Source organism: Monodon monoceros, unplaced genomic scaffold, assembly GCF_005190385.1.
Source record: "Monodon monoceros isolate NGI ecotype Baffin Bay Population unplaced genomic scaffold, NGI_Narwhal_1 Super_Scaffold_16, whole genome shotgun sequence".
NCBI classification, from domain to species: domain Eukaryota; kingdom Metazoa; phylum Chordata; class Mammalia; order Artiodactyla; family Monodontidae; genus Monodon; species Monodon monoceros.
Genome location: NW_021703772.1, coordinates 18,376,714 through 18,388,759, shown reverse-complemented (window position 1 = coordinate 18,388,759; position 12,046 = coordinate 18,376,714). Strand labels below are relative to the sequence as shown.

General features: G+C 59.9%; 2 protein-coding genes across 3 annotated transcripts; one reads left to right on the top strand and one right to left on the bottom strand.

The window, feature by feature from the left end:
- Positions 1-660: 660 nt before the first annotated feature.
- Positions 661-5,617, bottom strand: CHPF (chondroitin polymerizing factor). Its single transcript, XM_029225863.1, has 4 exons — positions 5,017-5,617; positions 3,399-3,972; positions 2,705-2,884; positions 661-2,373 (listed from the first exon to the last, which is right to left on the bottom strand). The coding sequence occupies exons 1-4, from the start codon at positions 5,328-5,330 to the stop codon at positions 1,114-1,116; spliced, it is 2,328 nt and encodes a 775-aa protein (XP_029081696.1). The 5' UTR covers positions 5,331-5,617; the 3' UTR covers positions 661-1,113.
- A 180-nt stretch (positions 5,618-5,797) lies between these two features.
- TMEM198 (transmembrane protein 198) lies at positions 5,798-11,959 on the top strand. Of its 2 annotated transcripts, XM_029225865.1 has the most exons (6): positions 5,807-5,819; positions 5,938-6,157; positions 6,470-6,674; positions 8,882-9,457; positions 10,510-10,712; positions 11,068-11,959. In XM_029225865.1, the coding sequence occupies exons 3-6, from the start codon at positions 6,509-6,511 to the stop codon at positions 11,203-11,205; spliced, it is 1,083 nt and encodes a 360-aa protein (XP_029081698.1). In that variant the 5' UTR covers positions 5,807-5,819; positions 5,938-6,157; positions 6,470-6,508; the 3' UTR covers positions 11,206-11,959. The 2 variants fall into 2 exon arrangements, with proteins under 2 accessions (XP_029081697.1, XP_029081698.1); XM_029225864.1 differs by having other exon boundaries at positions 5,798-6,157.
- The last annotated feature ends 87 nt before the right edge of the window (positions 11,960-12,046 follow it).

Sequence of the window (12,046 nt, the reverse complement as noted above, 5' to 3'; positions counted from 1 at the left end):
CCAGGACTCAGGACTGCTGGGCTGGTCCTGCTTCCTGCCCCTCTCCAGGCCCAGCTTCCCTTTTGGCAGGGGGAGTGTGTGGTCCAGCAGGTCTGGTCCAGCTCCCAATTCCCTCTGCCCCAACCCCACTCCCAGAGTCCCCTCCATAGGGAAAGGCAGATCTTTCAGAACTTGGCTGAGCTTGGGGGTGGGGAAGGGGGCCTTCTCAGGCCTCTCTGCCTCCAGTCTGGTTTTATAAAGTGCTGACAAAGTTGGGAATAAAGAGGCATAAAGAATTCTCTGTGTGTATATGTGACTAAGCTGGGAGCTGGGGCGGGGCTGGGCATATGCATGACTTGGTCCCTGGGAAAAGGAAATACAGGCCCCAGCCGGGACAAGGAGCCTCCATCCTCAAAGCCCTCCCTGTCCCCATGCCTGCCTTTCAAAAACTCAGGAATCACTAGCCGGGACTTCCTGGTGGTCCAGTGGTTAACATTCTGTGCTCCCAACGCAGGGGGCCCAGATTCGATGCCTGTTCAGGGAACCAGATCCCACATGCCACAACTAAAAGAGCCCGCACGCCGCGACTAAAGTCCCGCATGCCACAATGAAGATACCATGTGCTGCAACTAAGGCCCAGTGCAGCCAAATAAATAAATATTAAAAAAAAAAAAAAAGAACCACTAGTCCACACTCAGCCAGTTTATTAAAGGCAGGGAGCTTCATCAGGACTGCAGAGGAGAGAAGTTGGGAGACACCGCCCCTTCTCTCTCAGCTCCCCCGCTTCTCCAACAACTCATCTACAGCCCAGCCCCCCAGGGGACCCTAGGAGGTGGGGCTGGCGTCAGGCAGATTGCACTGCATAAATACTCGGAGGCCACAGCCTGAATCAGCAGCGTCAAGAGGGCAGGGAGACCGGGTTTGGGGCAGAAAGGGGTGGCTCCAAGGGTACCTCTTCCAGGGCTTGCTCTAAGCCCAAGGGTCCCCCAAGCCAGAGAGAGGGGGCCAGCGGGCTGCCCTGGGGTCTGAGGCTGCGGCCAGCCCTGTCCTGCGAGGCTGGCAGGTGGCTCCAGGTGGCTGGGGAAGAGCGAGGCGGGGCACCGCCTTGCCAGGGTTCAGGGGCGCAGGGCGGGGTCAGGTGCTGTTGCCCTGCTCCTGCTCGAACAGCAGCATGGCCAGCTGGGTGCGGGAGCCGAGGCCCTCGAGCGCACTCTGGCGGCAGCGGTGGTACAGGTCCTCGCTAAGCCGCACGCTGCACGTCTGGGCCCGATAGCGCTGCAGCAGCGCGGGCTCCACCGCCCGCAGCACGTGCAGGCTGGAGAAGCGCAGGAACAGCTCATACACATCCAGGCTCTCCAGGAGCTCCTCTTCCTGCTCCGAGGCCGCCGCCAGCCGCGCTCGGGCCGCCACGTAGTCGGAGTTGTAGAAGCAGGCCTCATTGGCCGCCTGGCGATCAAAGCGGCCTGTGTCTCGGCCTAATTCAGGGGGTCCCGGGCCCTGGGGTGGGGCCACGGCCGGGTGGAAGGCCTGGAAGTGCATGGGAAAGAAGGCTTGCCAGCCAGAGATGGCATGCATGCGGCAGCGGTTCAGGAAGTCCGGGGTGAGCACCGTGTCTGGCCCGGCCAGCAGGAACAGCGTGTCCAGTGGGTGCTTCTTGGAGAGCAGATCCATGAGGCGCAGCGGTGAGGGTGTGGCTGTCTGCACGCTGAGCCAGGGCACCCGGGCACCGGGGAAACGCCGCTCCAGCTCTGCCACACGGGCCTTGACAGGTGCAAAGACATCGGCGTGGGCCGCCCGCTGGGCCTGTCGTGGCTCATACAGTAGCAGCAGGGTCAGGGTTGCTGCAGAATCGCCAGGCTCCAGTGCGGCCACGGCGAAGGCCTCCAGGAAGCCAGGGGCCAGGTCACACTCGGCTGCAGCCAGTGGCAGTAACACGGTGAGACGCGAGGCCTCGGTGACATAGGGCACGGGCAAGATCTCCACGCGACTCAGTGGCCGTAGCAGCTGCACTCGGCGGGTGAGGGGCCGGCGGCCACCCTGCGGGGTCAATGCCTCCAGCTGCAAGTCCAGCGTGTACTCCATACCCCGGGCAGGATCGAAGCGTCGGTAGCCATTAACCAGCTGCTGCTTCTGGAGCCGCAGGGCCGGGTGGTACCGGCGGTTGAGCTCCTCCAGGGCTGCCCCCAGAACGTCGGCCACATCAGCCTGGTCAGCCCCACGCAGTGCGCAGCGGGGCGAGCCATCAGCGCAGGAGAAAGCATGCTGTTCTGTGAAATAGTCCCAGCGCAGCACCTCAAAGCGGGAGGCTGGGCGGGACGGTGCTGGAATGCCCACGGGCCAGGTGGCTGCCCACTCCCCATCCGCTGCCAGACGGCTGGTGTTCTGGATCTCCCACTGGGTTGGAGGAACAGGCCATGAGCGAGGCATAGATCACAGGGGCCAGCACACAGCTGGGGGCTGGGCAGGCAGAAGGTGCCACTCAGGACAGGTTCCCAGTCCCTTGCCAACCTCTGCCCACCCAGGGCCCCCCCTTATTCTTTCCCCAGATGGAGGCAGCCTAAGAGTTAAATGGGGGTCTCTGGAGAGGCTCCAGAGAAAAGGTAGAAGCAGACAGGGACTGGGAAGCAGGTTTGTTCTGTGATCCTTGTGCTAATTTTGTATTTCCCTGGGATCTCTGAGACCTCTCAGGGTGCCCTCACCCCCCCACCTCCAGCCTAGACCATACCTGTAACTCCTGGATCTCCTGGTATGTGCGTTCCAGTTCAGCTCGGGCAAAAGCCTTGTGCAGCTGGTACATGTGTACAGGGTCACGGACAGGGTGAGCTGTCAGGGCACTGCGGAAACGAGGGTCCCCCTCCTGCACGGGCTCCCCAGGGCTCAGCTCCAGGTAGCTATAGTGGACTCCCTGGGGAGAGGAAGGGAAGTAGGAAACATGAGGGGACAGTCGCCCCCCCACCCCACCCCACCCCATAGTTTGTGTCTCATCCCTCTATCCTATGACCTGTTGTGGACTTGGGGTCAGAATTCTGTGGGCTTCAGTCTACCGTGACCAGTTGTGAGCTTGTGTGACCTTGAGCAAGCCTCTGCTAGCTCATCTGTGAAACGGGCATGCATCCTATCTCAGAGCTGTCCAGGGGCTCAAATAAAATAATAATGGCCAACACCAAACACCTACTGTGTGCAAGCCTCCCTTATTTTTTCTAATCCTTATAACAACCCTGAGAAAAAATTATTTCCATGGGTATGGATGAGGATACCGAGGCTCAGGAGATTCAGTAATTTACCCAAGGTCACAGGGATAGAAGATGACAGAACTGCATGGAAACCCAGGCCCATATCTCCAACCACCCCCTCTGCCTCTCAGGGAGAAGTGCACACGCCCAGACAAGAGGCACCAGTGGGGTGGCTTATCTTCCTACCTCGTGGCCGCCAGTGCAGCCCACCCCGGTGGCATCGAGGATGCAGCGGCCCAGCCACTCATCCGGGTGCGCACTGACGATGTCGTTGCGGCAGGCTTCCAGGTGGGGGCGCAGCTGCTGCAGCAGCGTGCGTGACAGCAACACCCCAAAGCCACCGTGGCAGTAGCGGCCTGGGGCGGGCTCTCCACTGATGAAGTCCTGGGGCCGGCCCAGATAGAGGTGGGCAGCGGCTGCCAGGCTGAGGTGGCCAGCTAGGCGAGCCAGTCCGTGCGCCTCCGTGTAGGTGGCATCGGGCACTAGGAAGAACCAGTCAAAGTCGTTGCCGTGCTGCTCCAGCAGGTGGCGCAGTGCCAGGTGCAGGTGCCCGATGGGCCGCTCCTCGCCTAGCGTCACCACGGCCATCCCCGATGGTGCCCGGCGGCCCCGCGAGCCTGTCAGGAACACCACACGCTCTAGCCGGTGCCCCAGCGTGCGGTTCACAGCCACGCCCAGTGTGGGCAACGTGGCCTGTGAGGTCAGCACCGCCACGAGCAGCCTCTGCCTGATGCCCAGCTCTGTGCTGATGTAGCGGGTCCTGGGGGTGGGGGAAGAAGATGGCACAAGGTTACTAAAAAGACAACAGGGCAGGTAGAGGGCAGCATACACAGGTTCCAGCAGGTCATGTCCTCTTTGGGCCTGTTTCATTTATGATAGAATAACAACTCTCCCCCAGGGATCACGAGTATTTAAATGAAATACTGGCCTTACCACAGTGCTTTTGGGAGCTGGCATTATCCATGCAGATATGAGAGATATATTTGGGGTCTGATTCCCTGTTTCATTACTTAGTGGTTGAGTCCTTGAGCAAGTTATTAAACCCATCCGAGTCTTGGGTAGCCTCATCTGTAAAATGGGGCTGATTGTATCTCTTTAAAGCACTTAGCCAAATGCTTGGCATATAGGTGCTCGACACATCATGTATACACTAATTTCTAAATAATATGCCATTATACCACAAATACATCACATAAATGATGTAACAGAATAAACGGCATAGAGATGTAGTGAATGTGTTTGGGGGGGGGTCAGGGGTTCCAGTAACTTACCTTCCGTAACACAGAAGGTAAGTTGCAGAACTGGAATTTGAACTCGGTGTTACTTCGGAGAAATTATTTCAACTCATAGGCAGAGAGGCATTAATGGAATGGGTACATCACCCTTTTCCCACAAACCTCCGCCCCCCCCCAGGTGCCCACCCAGGAACAAGAGATACAGGTAATCCTAGTTCTCTCTTTTCTCTTTCCCTCTCTCTATGCACCCACTCTATATACTAGTCATTTCTCTACACCTAACACTGAGCCAGGGAGCTATGAGGACCTTTGGCGGGGGGTCCATGGGGTCAAGCAGGTTTAGGGCAGAGGCGGGCAAGTTCTGCCCGGGCCTGGATGGGGCCCAGAGAGGCCTCAGATGGGCTCCAAACCTCCCTGGGAAGCAGGGCCGTCGGAAATTATCGGGGCCCAACGACTTCCTGGCCGGTCAGACCCTTCCTTCCGGGGCCTGACCCAGCCCCTGGCGGCCTCCACTGCGCGTCCGTCCCAGCCGGTTCCCAGCGGGTGGGGCTGGCGAGTCTGATCCCTACCTGACGGCCTTTTTGGCGGCCTGGCCAGGCTGTGCGGGGTGGTAGGGCAAGACACGCGGCTCCCAGTTCTCCCCGGCGCCTGCACCGGCCCCGGGCCTCTCGCGCTCCGCTCCGGGCTGCACCGAGTTGGGCCGGCGCGCCGCGTTGGTGTTGCCGCGCGGCGGCAGCTCAGAATCTCCGGATTGGGGCGGCCCTGGGCCACAAGGCTCCTCCACCCAGGTGACGCTGAGCAGGCTCAGAGTGAAGCCCAGGGAGATGCCCACGGCCACGGGCCCTGCGGGCCGCAGCACCGACAACAGCAGCGATGCCCGCATGGCGCCCGGACCGCGGGCCCCCGGCCCTGGAGCAGCCCCAGAGCAGCAAGAGGAGGCTTCGAGGGGGCGGGACCGGGGAGGGGGCGGATCCGGAGGGCCCGAGCCAAGCGGGCGGGCCCCCTCCCTCCCCGCCGAGCAGAGCCCGCGGCCCGAGCCGAATCTCCTGCGCCTCGTTCCGATCGCCCTCCAGCCGCCGCTCGGTACCGCGCGGGTCCCGGCGCTGGGCGCGGGAGCCTCAGCCGAGGCCGCCGCTGTCCGACGTGTCACTGGGAGGGCCCCGCCCCCGGGGTGGGGTCTCGGGCTCCGGCTACCGGAGAGGGAGGAGAAGGGGGAGGTTAAAAGGGAAGGACCCCCGGAAGTGCCCCCTCCTCAGTGCGGGAGAGGCAGACGTCGGGGGCGGAGTCCCCTAACTCCCCCCGGCGTGGTTGGTGCGTCCTGTGTGACGTCAGAAGCAGCCCGCCCCTGCCTGGATGGTGCGCCCTGAGTGACGTAAGGAGCAGAGGCCGGAGCTGTCCATCAGCACCAAAGGCCGCGGGCGGGCTCAGGGCATGGGGCCGCGGCTCTGGTGCAGCCCGAGCCCCTGCTCCTGCTCCTTTCCCTTCCCCAGGCCCAGCCTAAGTGCCCGGACGTCGCGGGACTGGAGTGCCAGCCGGTGTTGGAGGCGGAGCGGCGTCGCCGCCGCGCAGGGACCGGTCCGTCCGGCTCAGCAGCCCCCTTCTCCTCACCGCGGACTTTTACCGGACACCAGTCAGCTGGAGCCTCTGGCGCCCGGCAACCCCGGCCGGAGAGCCTCCTTCGCTCAGAAGCTCAGGTCGCCTCCAGCGCAGGTAGATCTTGGACAATCCCAGATTTAGCCGCCCACAGACCAGTCTCCTGGCTGCCTCCTCACCGGCAGCACACTGCCCTCATCTCCCCCCAACCCAGTCCCCCTTTTAACTTCTTCATCCCAGCTCCCTCTAGCCAGGCACTTCCCCCCCCTTTGTCTTTTGTCCCTTACTTCAGGGATGCTTCCAGAGCTGTGTGATGTGGGCACCACTCCTTTGTCCACTGTGTCCTTCCCTAGTTCTCCACTCCTACTCTCACCCTCATCCTGGTGGAGACCCAGGACTCCTCCTTGACCCCAACTTCCTCTTTGTCAGGCTGACGTGGGAGGGTGACTCCCTACTGTTCCCAGCACTATGCCGGGCACTGCGGCGACACTTCGGTTCCAGCTGCTGCCCCCCGAGCCAGATGATGCCTTCTGGGGTGCACCCTGCGAACAGCCCCTGGAGCGCAGGTACCAGGCGCTGCCAGCCCTCGTCTGCATCATGTGCTGTCTGTTTGGAGTCGTCTACTGCTTCTTCGGTGAGACCCCATCTCACTCCTCACTCGGGCCCCCCACCGTTTCCTCAAGTTATTTTCCTGAGGCACCCCAAACCTTCTTTAGAACTTTACCACTACCATGAACTGTTTCGTTTCTCTTTTTTTCATCCCACACGTTTGCAGATAATTTAGACTCCAGATCCTAGAGAACACAGGGTTTTGAATTAGGCGTGCTTGAATCTGAACCGGGTTCTGCACTTTACTAATTATGATGCCTTGGGCACATTAAACTTTCTAAGCCTCAGTTTTCTCATCTGAACAGTGGGAACAAAGATATTTGTCTCACACGGGGGGCGGGGGCGCTGTGAGAATTAGTAAGCACTCAATAAATAATAGCTACTGTGGTGAAGATGTGTTTAGGTCACTGTGCTAGGTAGGCACTGAAAACGTTTAGGAGGGTGAGTTAACATGGTCCCTTACCACAGGGCGTATTGTCTGATGAAGAAGAGACTTCTGGAACATTCACATCTGTGATACATATTAGAGGAAGCTAAATGATACGTATCAGAGTCACACACATGGAGATGTGTGTACAAGTCAGCCTCCAGTAATTGGGGCTGCTGTGTGTCCAGGATGCACAAGGGAGTTCACTTGGAAAGGCAACTGGGGGCTGAAATCCAGCCCATGCTCTGCTTGCCAAACTCTAGACCTTGGCACAAGGCTGTTTTGCCTAGAGGAAGGCACAACTCTTTTATAATTTGCACCAAGGTGCCAGATGGTCTAGTGGAGTAAGTGCCCAGTGACTGTACAGCAAGAGGTACAGAACTTCAGGTAAAAGAGAGCTTTATGGGCTGGGTATCCAAGGAACGCCTCCAGGCAGGGCATTATAGGTGGCTGGATGAAGTGAAAAGGAGGCTTGGAGGTCTGAGTTCCAGGTTGAGCAGAAGTGGGGCAGGACTTGTGCTCGGCAGCCTTTACATCTCCCCCTAGAATGGCTGGATAGTAGGCAGGGGTGGGAGCCAGATGGTCCCTCCACTTCCACCCCCAGACTCTGGACCAAACAACTGCAGAGTGGGCAGGGGGAAGAGCCCCTCTAAGGGTTCAGGACACATTCTGGGTCTCCAAGGAGTCTGTGTCACCTCGCCCCCTCCACTATTCCTACCCACTCCCTCTACAGTTGCTCAGTGCAGCCTGCCATTCCCTCTCCTGGGCTTCCCTGACAACCTACCCTTCTTGGAGGCTTCCATTCTCGGGCTCTTGGACTCTTTGAGCCCTTGTGCATGCCCTACTCCTCTTTCCAACCCCAGAACCTCCTGGACTCCAATGCTTCCCCTCATTCTTAGAACGGACTCTCCTCGTTATGACCTTTCTCTTTGGCTCTCCCTGACCCTTTGACCCCCATCTCTGACTTCCATCTTCTCAGCTTTCCAGGATCTACAAGTCCCTCACACTTCCAGGTACCCTTAATGGGCCTAATGGCCCTATAACCTCCATTTTTCTGAAACACCACAACCACTGTTCCCCCCGATAATCCTCTCTGACCCCCTATGACTCCTTGTAAGGCCCAGTGACCCCTAATTACCCCCCAGCTATCTCATTACCTTCCATCCCTCTGACTCCCTCTATTACTCCTAACATAGGGGAATCCCTATGACCCCATTGTCTGTTTGCCCCCACCACGATTGCAGTGATTCCATTTCTCTGGCTTCAATATTACCCTCGCTCAGAAACCGTTTCATACTCTCAGTGATTCCACATCTGTCAATTCCCCTGACCTGAAAAGACCCCATCTTTCTGAACCCGTGTGACCTCACCTCTCAAGTTCTTTCTGACTTCCAAATACCTCATCGCTCTGAACAATCTCTCTCTAAGGAGCCCAGTGACTCTACTGCTGATCCACTTGTGACCCCAGTGGCCTCTCTCTCTGACCTCTATGATCCCAAAGACCCCAATGACCCTATTACTGAGTCACTCTTGACTTCAGTGATCTATTTCTGTCTCAGAAATCCAACACTCATCTCAATGACTGTCTGTTTTCCCAGTGACCCCCGATGACCTGTTTCTCTGATCTTCGTTGACCCCAGTGGTCCCTTCACTGCCGCCCTCAGGACCCCAATGACCCCCAATTCTCTGATCTTACTGTCCTGCCTCTGGTTCCCCTGGGATTCCTTGTCCTTGACCCCTCTGACCTCCTACCTCCAGCCCAGTGACCTCATTTTGGTCTCTCACGAGCCGCTGTTCGCTTCCAGGTTACCGCTGCTTCAAGGCAGTACTCTTCCTCACTGGGTTGCTGTTTGGCTCGGTGGTCATTTTCCTGCTGTGCTACCGAGAGCGGGTGCTGGAGACGCAGCTGAGTGCCGGGGCGAGTGCAGGCATCGCGCTGGGCATCGGGCTGCTCTGCGGGCTGGTGGCCATGCTGGTGCGCAGCGTGGGCCTCTTCCTGGTAGGGCTGCTGCTCGGCCTACTGCTCGCCGCTGCCGCCCTGCTGGGCTCCGCGCCCTACTACCAGCCAGGCTCTGTTTGGGGCCCCCTGGGGCTGCTGCTGGGGGGCGGCCTGCTCTGCGCCCTGCTCACGCTGCGCTGGCCCCGCCCGCTCACCACCCTGGCCACCGCCGTGACGGGTGCCGCGCTCATCGCCACGGCTGCCGACTACTTTGCCGAGCTGCTGCTGCTGGGGCGCTACGCGGTGGAGCGTCTGCGGGCCGCCCCCGTGCCCCCCCTCTGCTGGCGGAGCTGGGCCCTCCTGGCACTTTGGCCCCTGCTCAGCCTGATGGGCGTTCTGGTGCAGTGGCGGGTGACCGCCGAGCGGGACTCCCACACGGAAGGTGAGGAGGCACAGGCCAGGGTGGGTGTGAGAGAAATGGCTGCTTGAGGGGGGTGGGTCTGAGCGACGGTGCATGGGGGAAGGAGCTGTACACACCAGCAGCGGAAGGCCTCAGCTGAGTTAGAGAGCTGACCGGCTCTGGCTCTGGGAGCTTCAGTGCCGGGACGGGAGCTTCAGTGCCACCATTCCTGCCACAACAACAGATGGAGCAGCGGCTCTGTGCCAAGCCCATTCCAGGCACTGGGGATGCAACGGAGACAAAACAGAAGAGGCCCCTGCCCTGACGGGGTTGCATTCAGGGTGGGGGAGACAGACACTAGACACGCAAGTTAACGAGATAATTCCCATTGTGTGGAGTGATACGAAGGAGGCGTGCAGAGTGATGTGAAATACAGACAGGGTGGCCAAGGAGGGCCACTTGGAAGAGGTGACATTTAAGCAGAGACCGGAAGGATAAGGGGCCAGCCATGCAAAGAGCTCGAGAAGAGGGAATAGCAGGGGCGAGGGGAATGAGCTTGGCCTGTTGAGGAAGTCGGGCGGGAGTGGTGGGTGAGGGATGCCGATTGTGTGGGCGCCGTGGGCCGTGATGAGGACTCTGGATTTCATTAGATGGGTGGTGAGATGCCACTGGAGGTTTAAAGGAGGGAGGATATAATCTAATTTAGCGTTTGGGATGCTCATTCTGGCTGCTGAGTGTAGAAGGCGTCAGGGAAGGCAAGCACAGAAGGGGGACCATGGAGGAGGCAGCTTAGTTATCCAGTCGAGAGATGACGATGGCTGGTCTAGGTGAGTCACCTATGGCTCCAGACTGGGACAGGGGTAGCAGCTGGGAAGCAGGCACCTAGAGTCTAGGAATCCTCCATGAAGACCTTTGGAAGGAAAGAACTGCGGGAAGTCCCATCTGGGAGGTGGGACACCAGGAAGGTAAAGGAGGAGAGGTTTCGGATGAGGGGAATCTGGGAGCCTGGAGCCCGCGGGTCAGAAGGGACAGGGAGGCTTGGGCGAGACGAGGCGCGTGGGCCTCTGAGAGCCTGCTCCGCCCGCCCCCCACAGTGGTCATCAGCCGGCAGCGCCGTCGCGTGCAGCTAATGAGGATTCGGCAGCAGGAAGAGCGCAAGGAGAAGCGGCGCAAGAAGAGACCCCCAAGGCCTCCCGCCAGAGGCCCCCGGGCTCCTCCAAGGCCTGGGCCCCCTGACCCTGCTTATCGGCGCAGGCCAGTGCCCATCAAACGCTTCAACGGAGACATCCTCTCCCCGGTGAGCACCCCGAGTGGGGAGAAGGGAGTGTTGTGGACTCTGTCCAAGCAGGACTGGGCCTTCCCCAGGGGCTGGTCACTAGTCTAGAAGGCCTAGCGCTTGTCCACCCATCGTAACCCCTGTACTGGGAGCCTGATGGGTTGGGGAGAGGTGTCCTGAGCGTGAGTTTTAATGAGGTATAGTAGGGGGTAGCATCTCAGTGCTGTGGACTCTGGGTGTGGTGAGGTCCTAGGCCGACGGCAGACCGTGACACGTCTCAGGCTCATGACAGTGCAGGCTGAGCATGTCTGCCTGGGTGGCTTTCAGGGCAGGGGTCTGCAGCGGCACTCTCACAACTGTGTTTACTCTCCCACAGAGCTACATCCAGAGCTTCCGGGACCGGCAGACAGGGAGCTCGCTGAGCTCCTTCATGGCCTCGCCCACAGACGCGGACTATGAGTACGGGTCCCGGGGACCGCTGACGGCCTGCTCTGGGCCCCCCATGCGGGTATAGCAGTCTCTCTGCTCCTGCCTGCCTACACTCATTGGTCACCAGCTCTGCCAGCTTGGGGAGGCCCGCTGGGCCATGACTCAGCCCACCTGGCCCTGTGGCCTTTGGCTGTCTCTTTCCCCACCCCGGAGACGGATGGCCTGGCCGCCAGAAGGGAGGACCTATCTCAGGCTGCCTGGCCTGAGGGGAGAGCCTCCTCCCAAGCTCCCGAGGGGCTCCTGAGGGACGCGAGTGTGAGCCCCGCTGGGGTGTGCTCAGGGTTGTGAGTGTGTCGCCTGTGTGTGCGTGCGTGGAGGGGTGGGCTTGGAGAGGACACTGGGACCCCTGCCTTAGATTTCTGACTGGTAGGGCTTCTCCGAGGGTGGCCCTGCCTCCTCTCCCACTCCTGGGGTCCCATGGGCTACTCTCCTGCATGTCTAAGTGGAGGAGGTCTACCTTCCTCCCCCATCGCCTCCACCTCTCAGCCAGACTCATCTAAGACTTCTTGTCTTTGTCCATGGGGCAAACTGCAGCAGCCCTCACCCTGGTCCCCTGTCCTCTGCAAGCCACCAGCCTGAGGGCAGTGGCAGGGAATGGGGGTGGGCGGGTGCTGCTCTGGGCTGGGTCAGGGCAGGGGGCTGGGGGAGGGGCTTCAATGCACGGTGCATGTCTGGTGTCAGTCATGCCACCCTGGACACCTCATGCTTCTGTCTCCCCCCTACCCCACCCTGTTTGACATCTTTTATAAACGTGCCAAACTGTGAGGCTTCTGCCAGGAGTGGTGGTCTTTGGTGGCTGGCACTTCCATGGGCCAAGATGGAAGCACTGCAGCCCTTGGTCCCCTGTGTCACTCACTACACAGGGG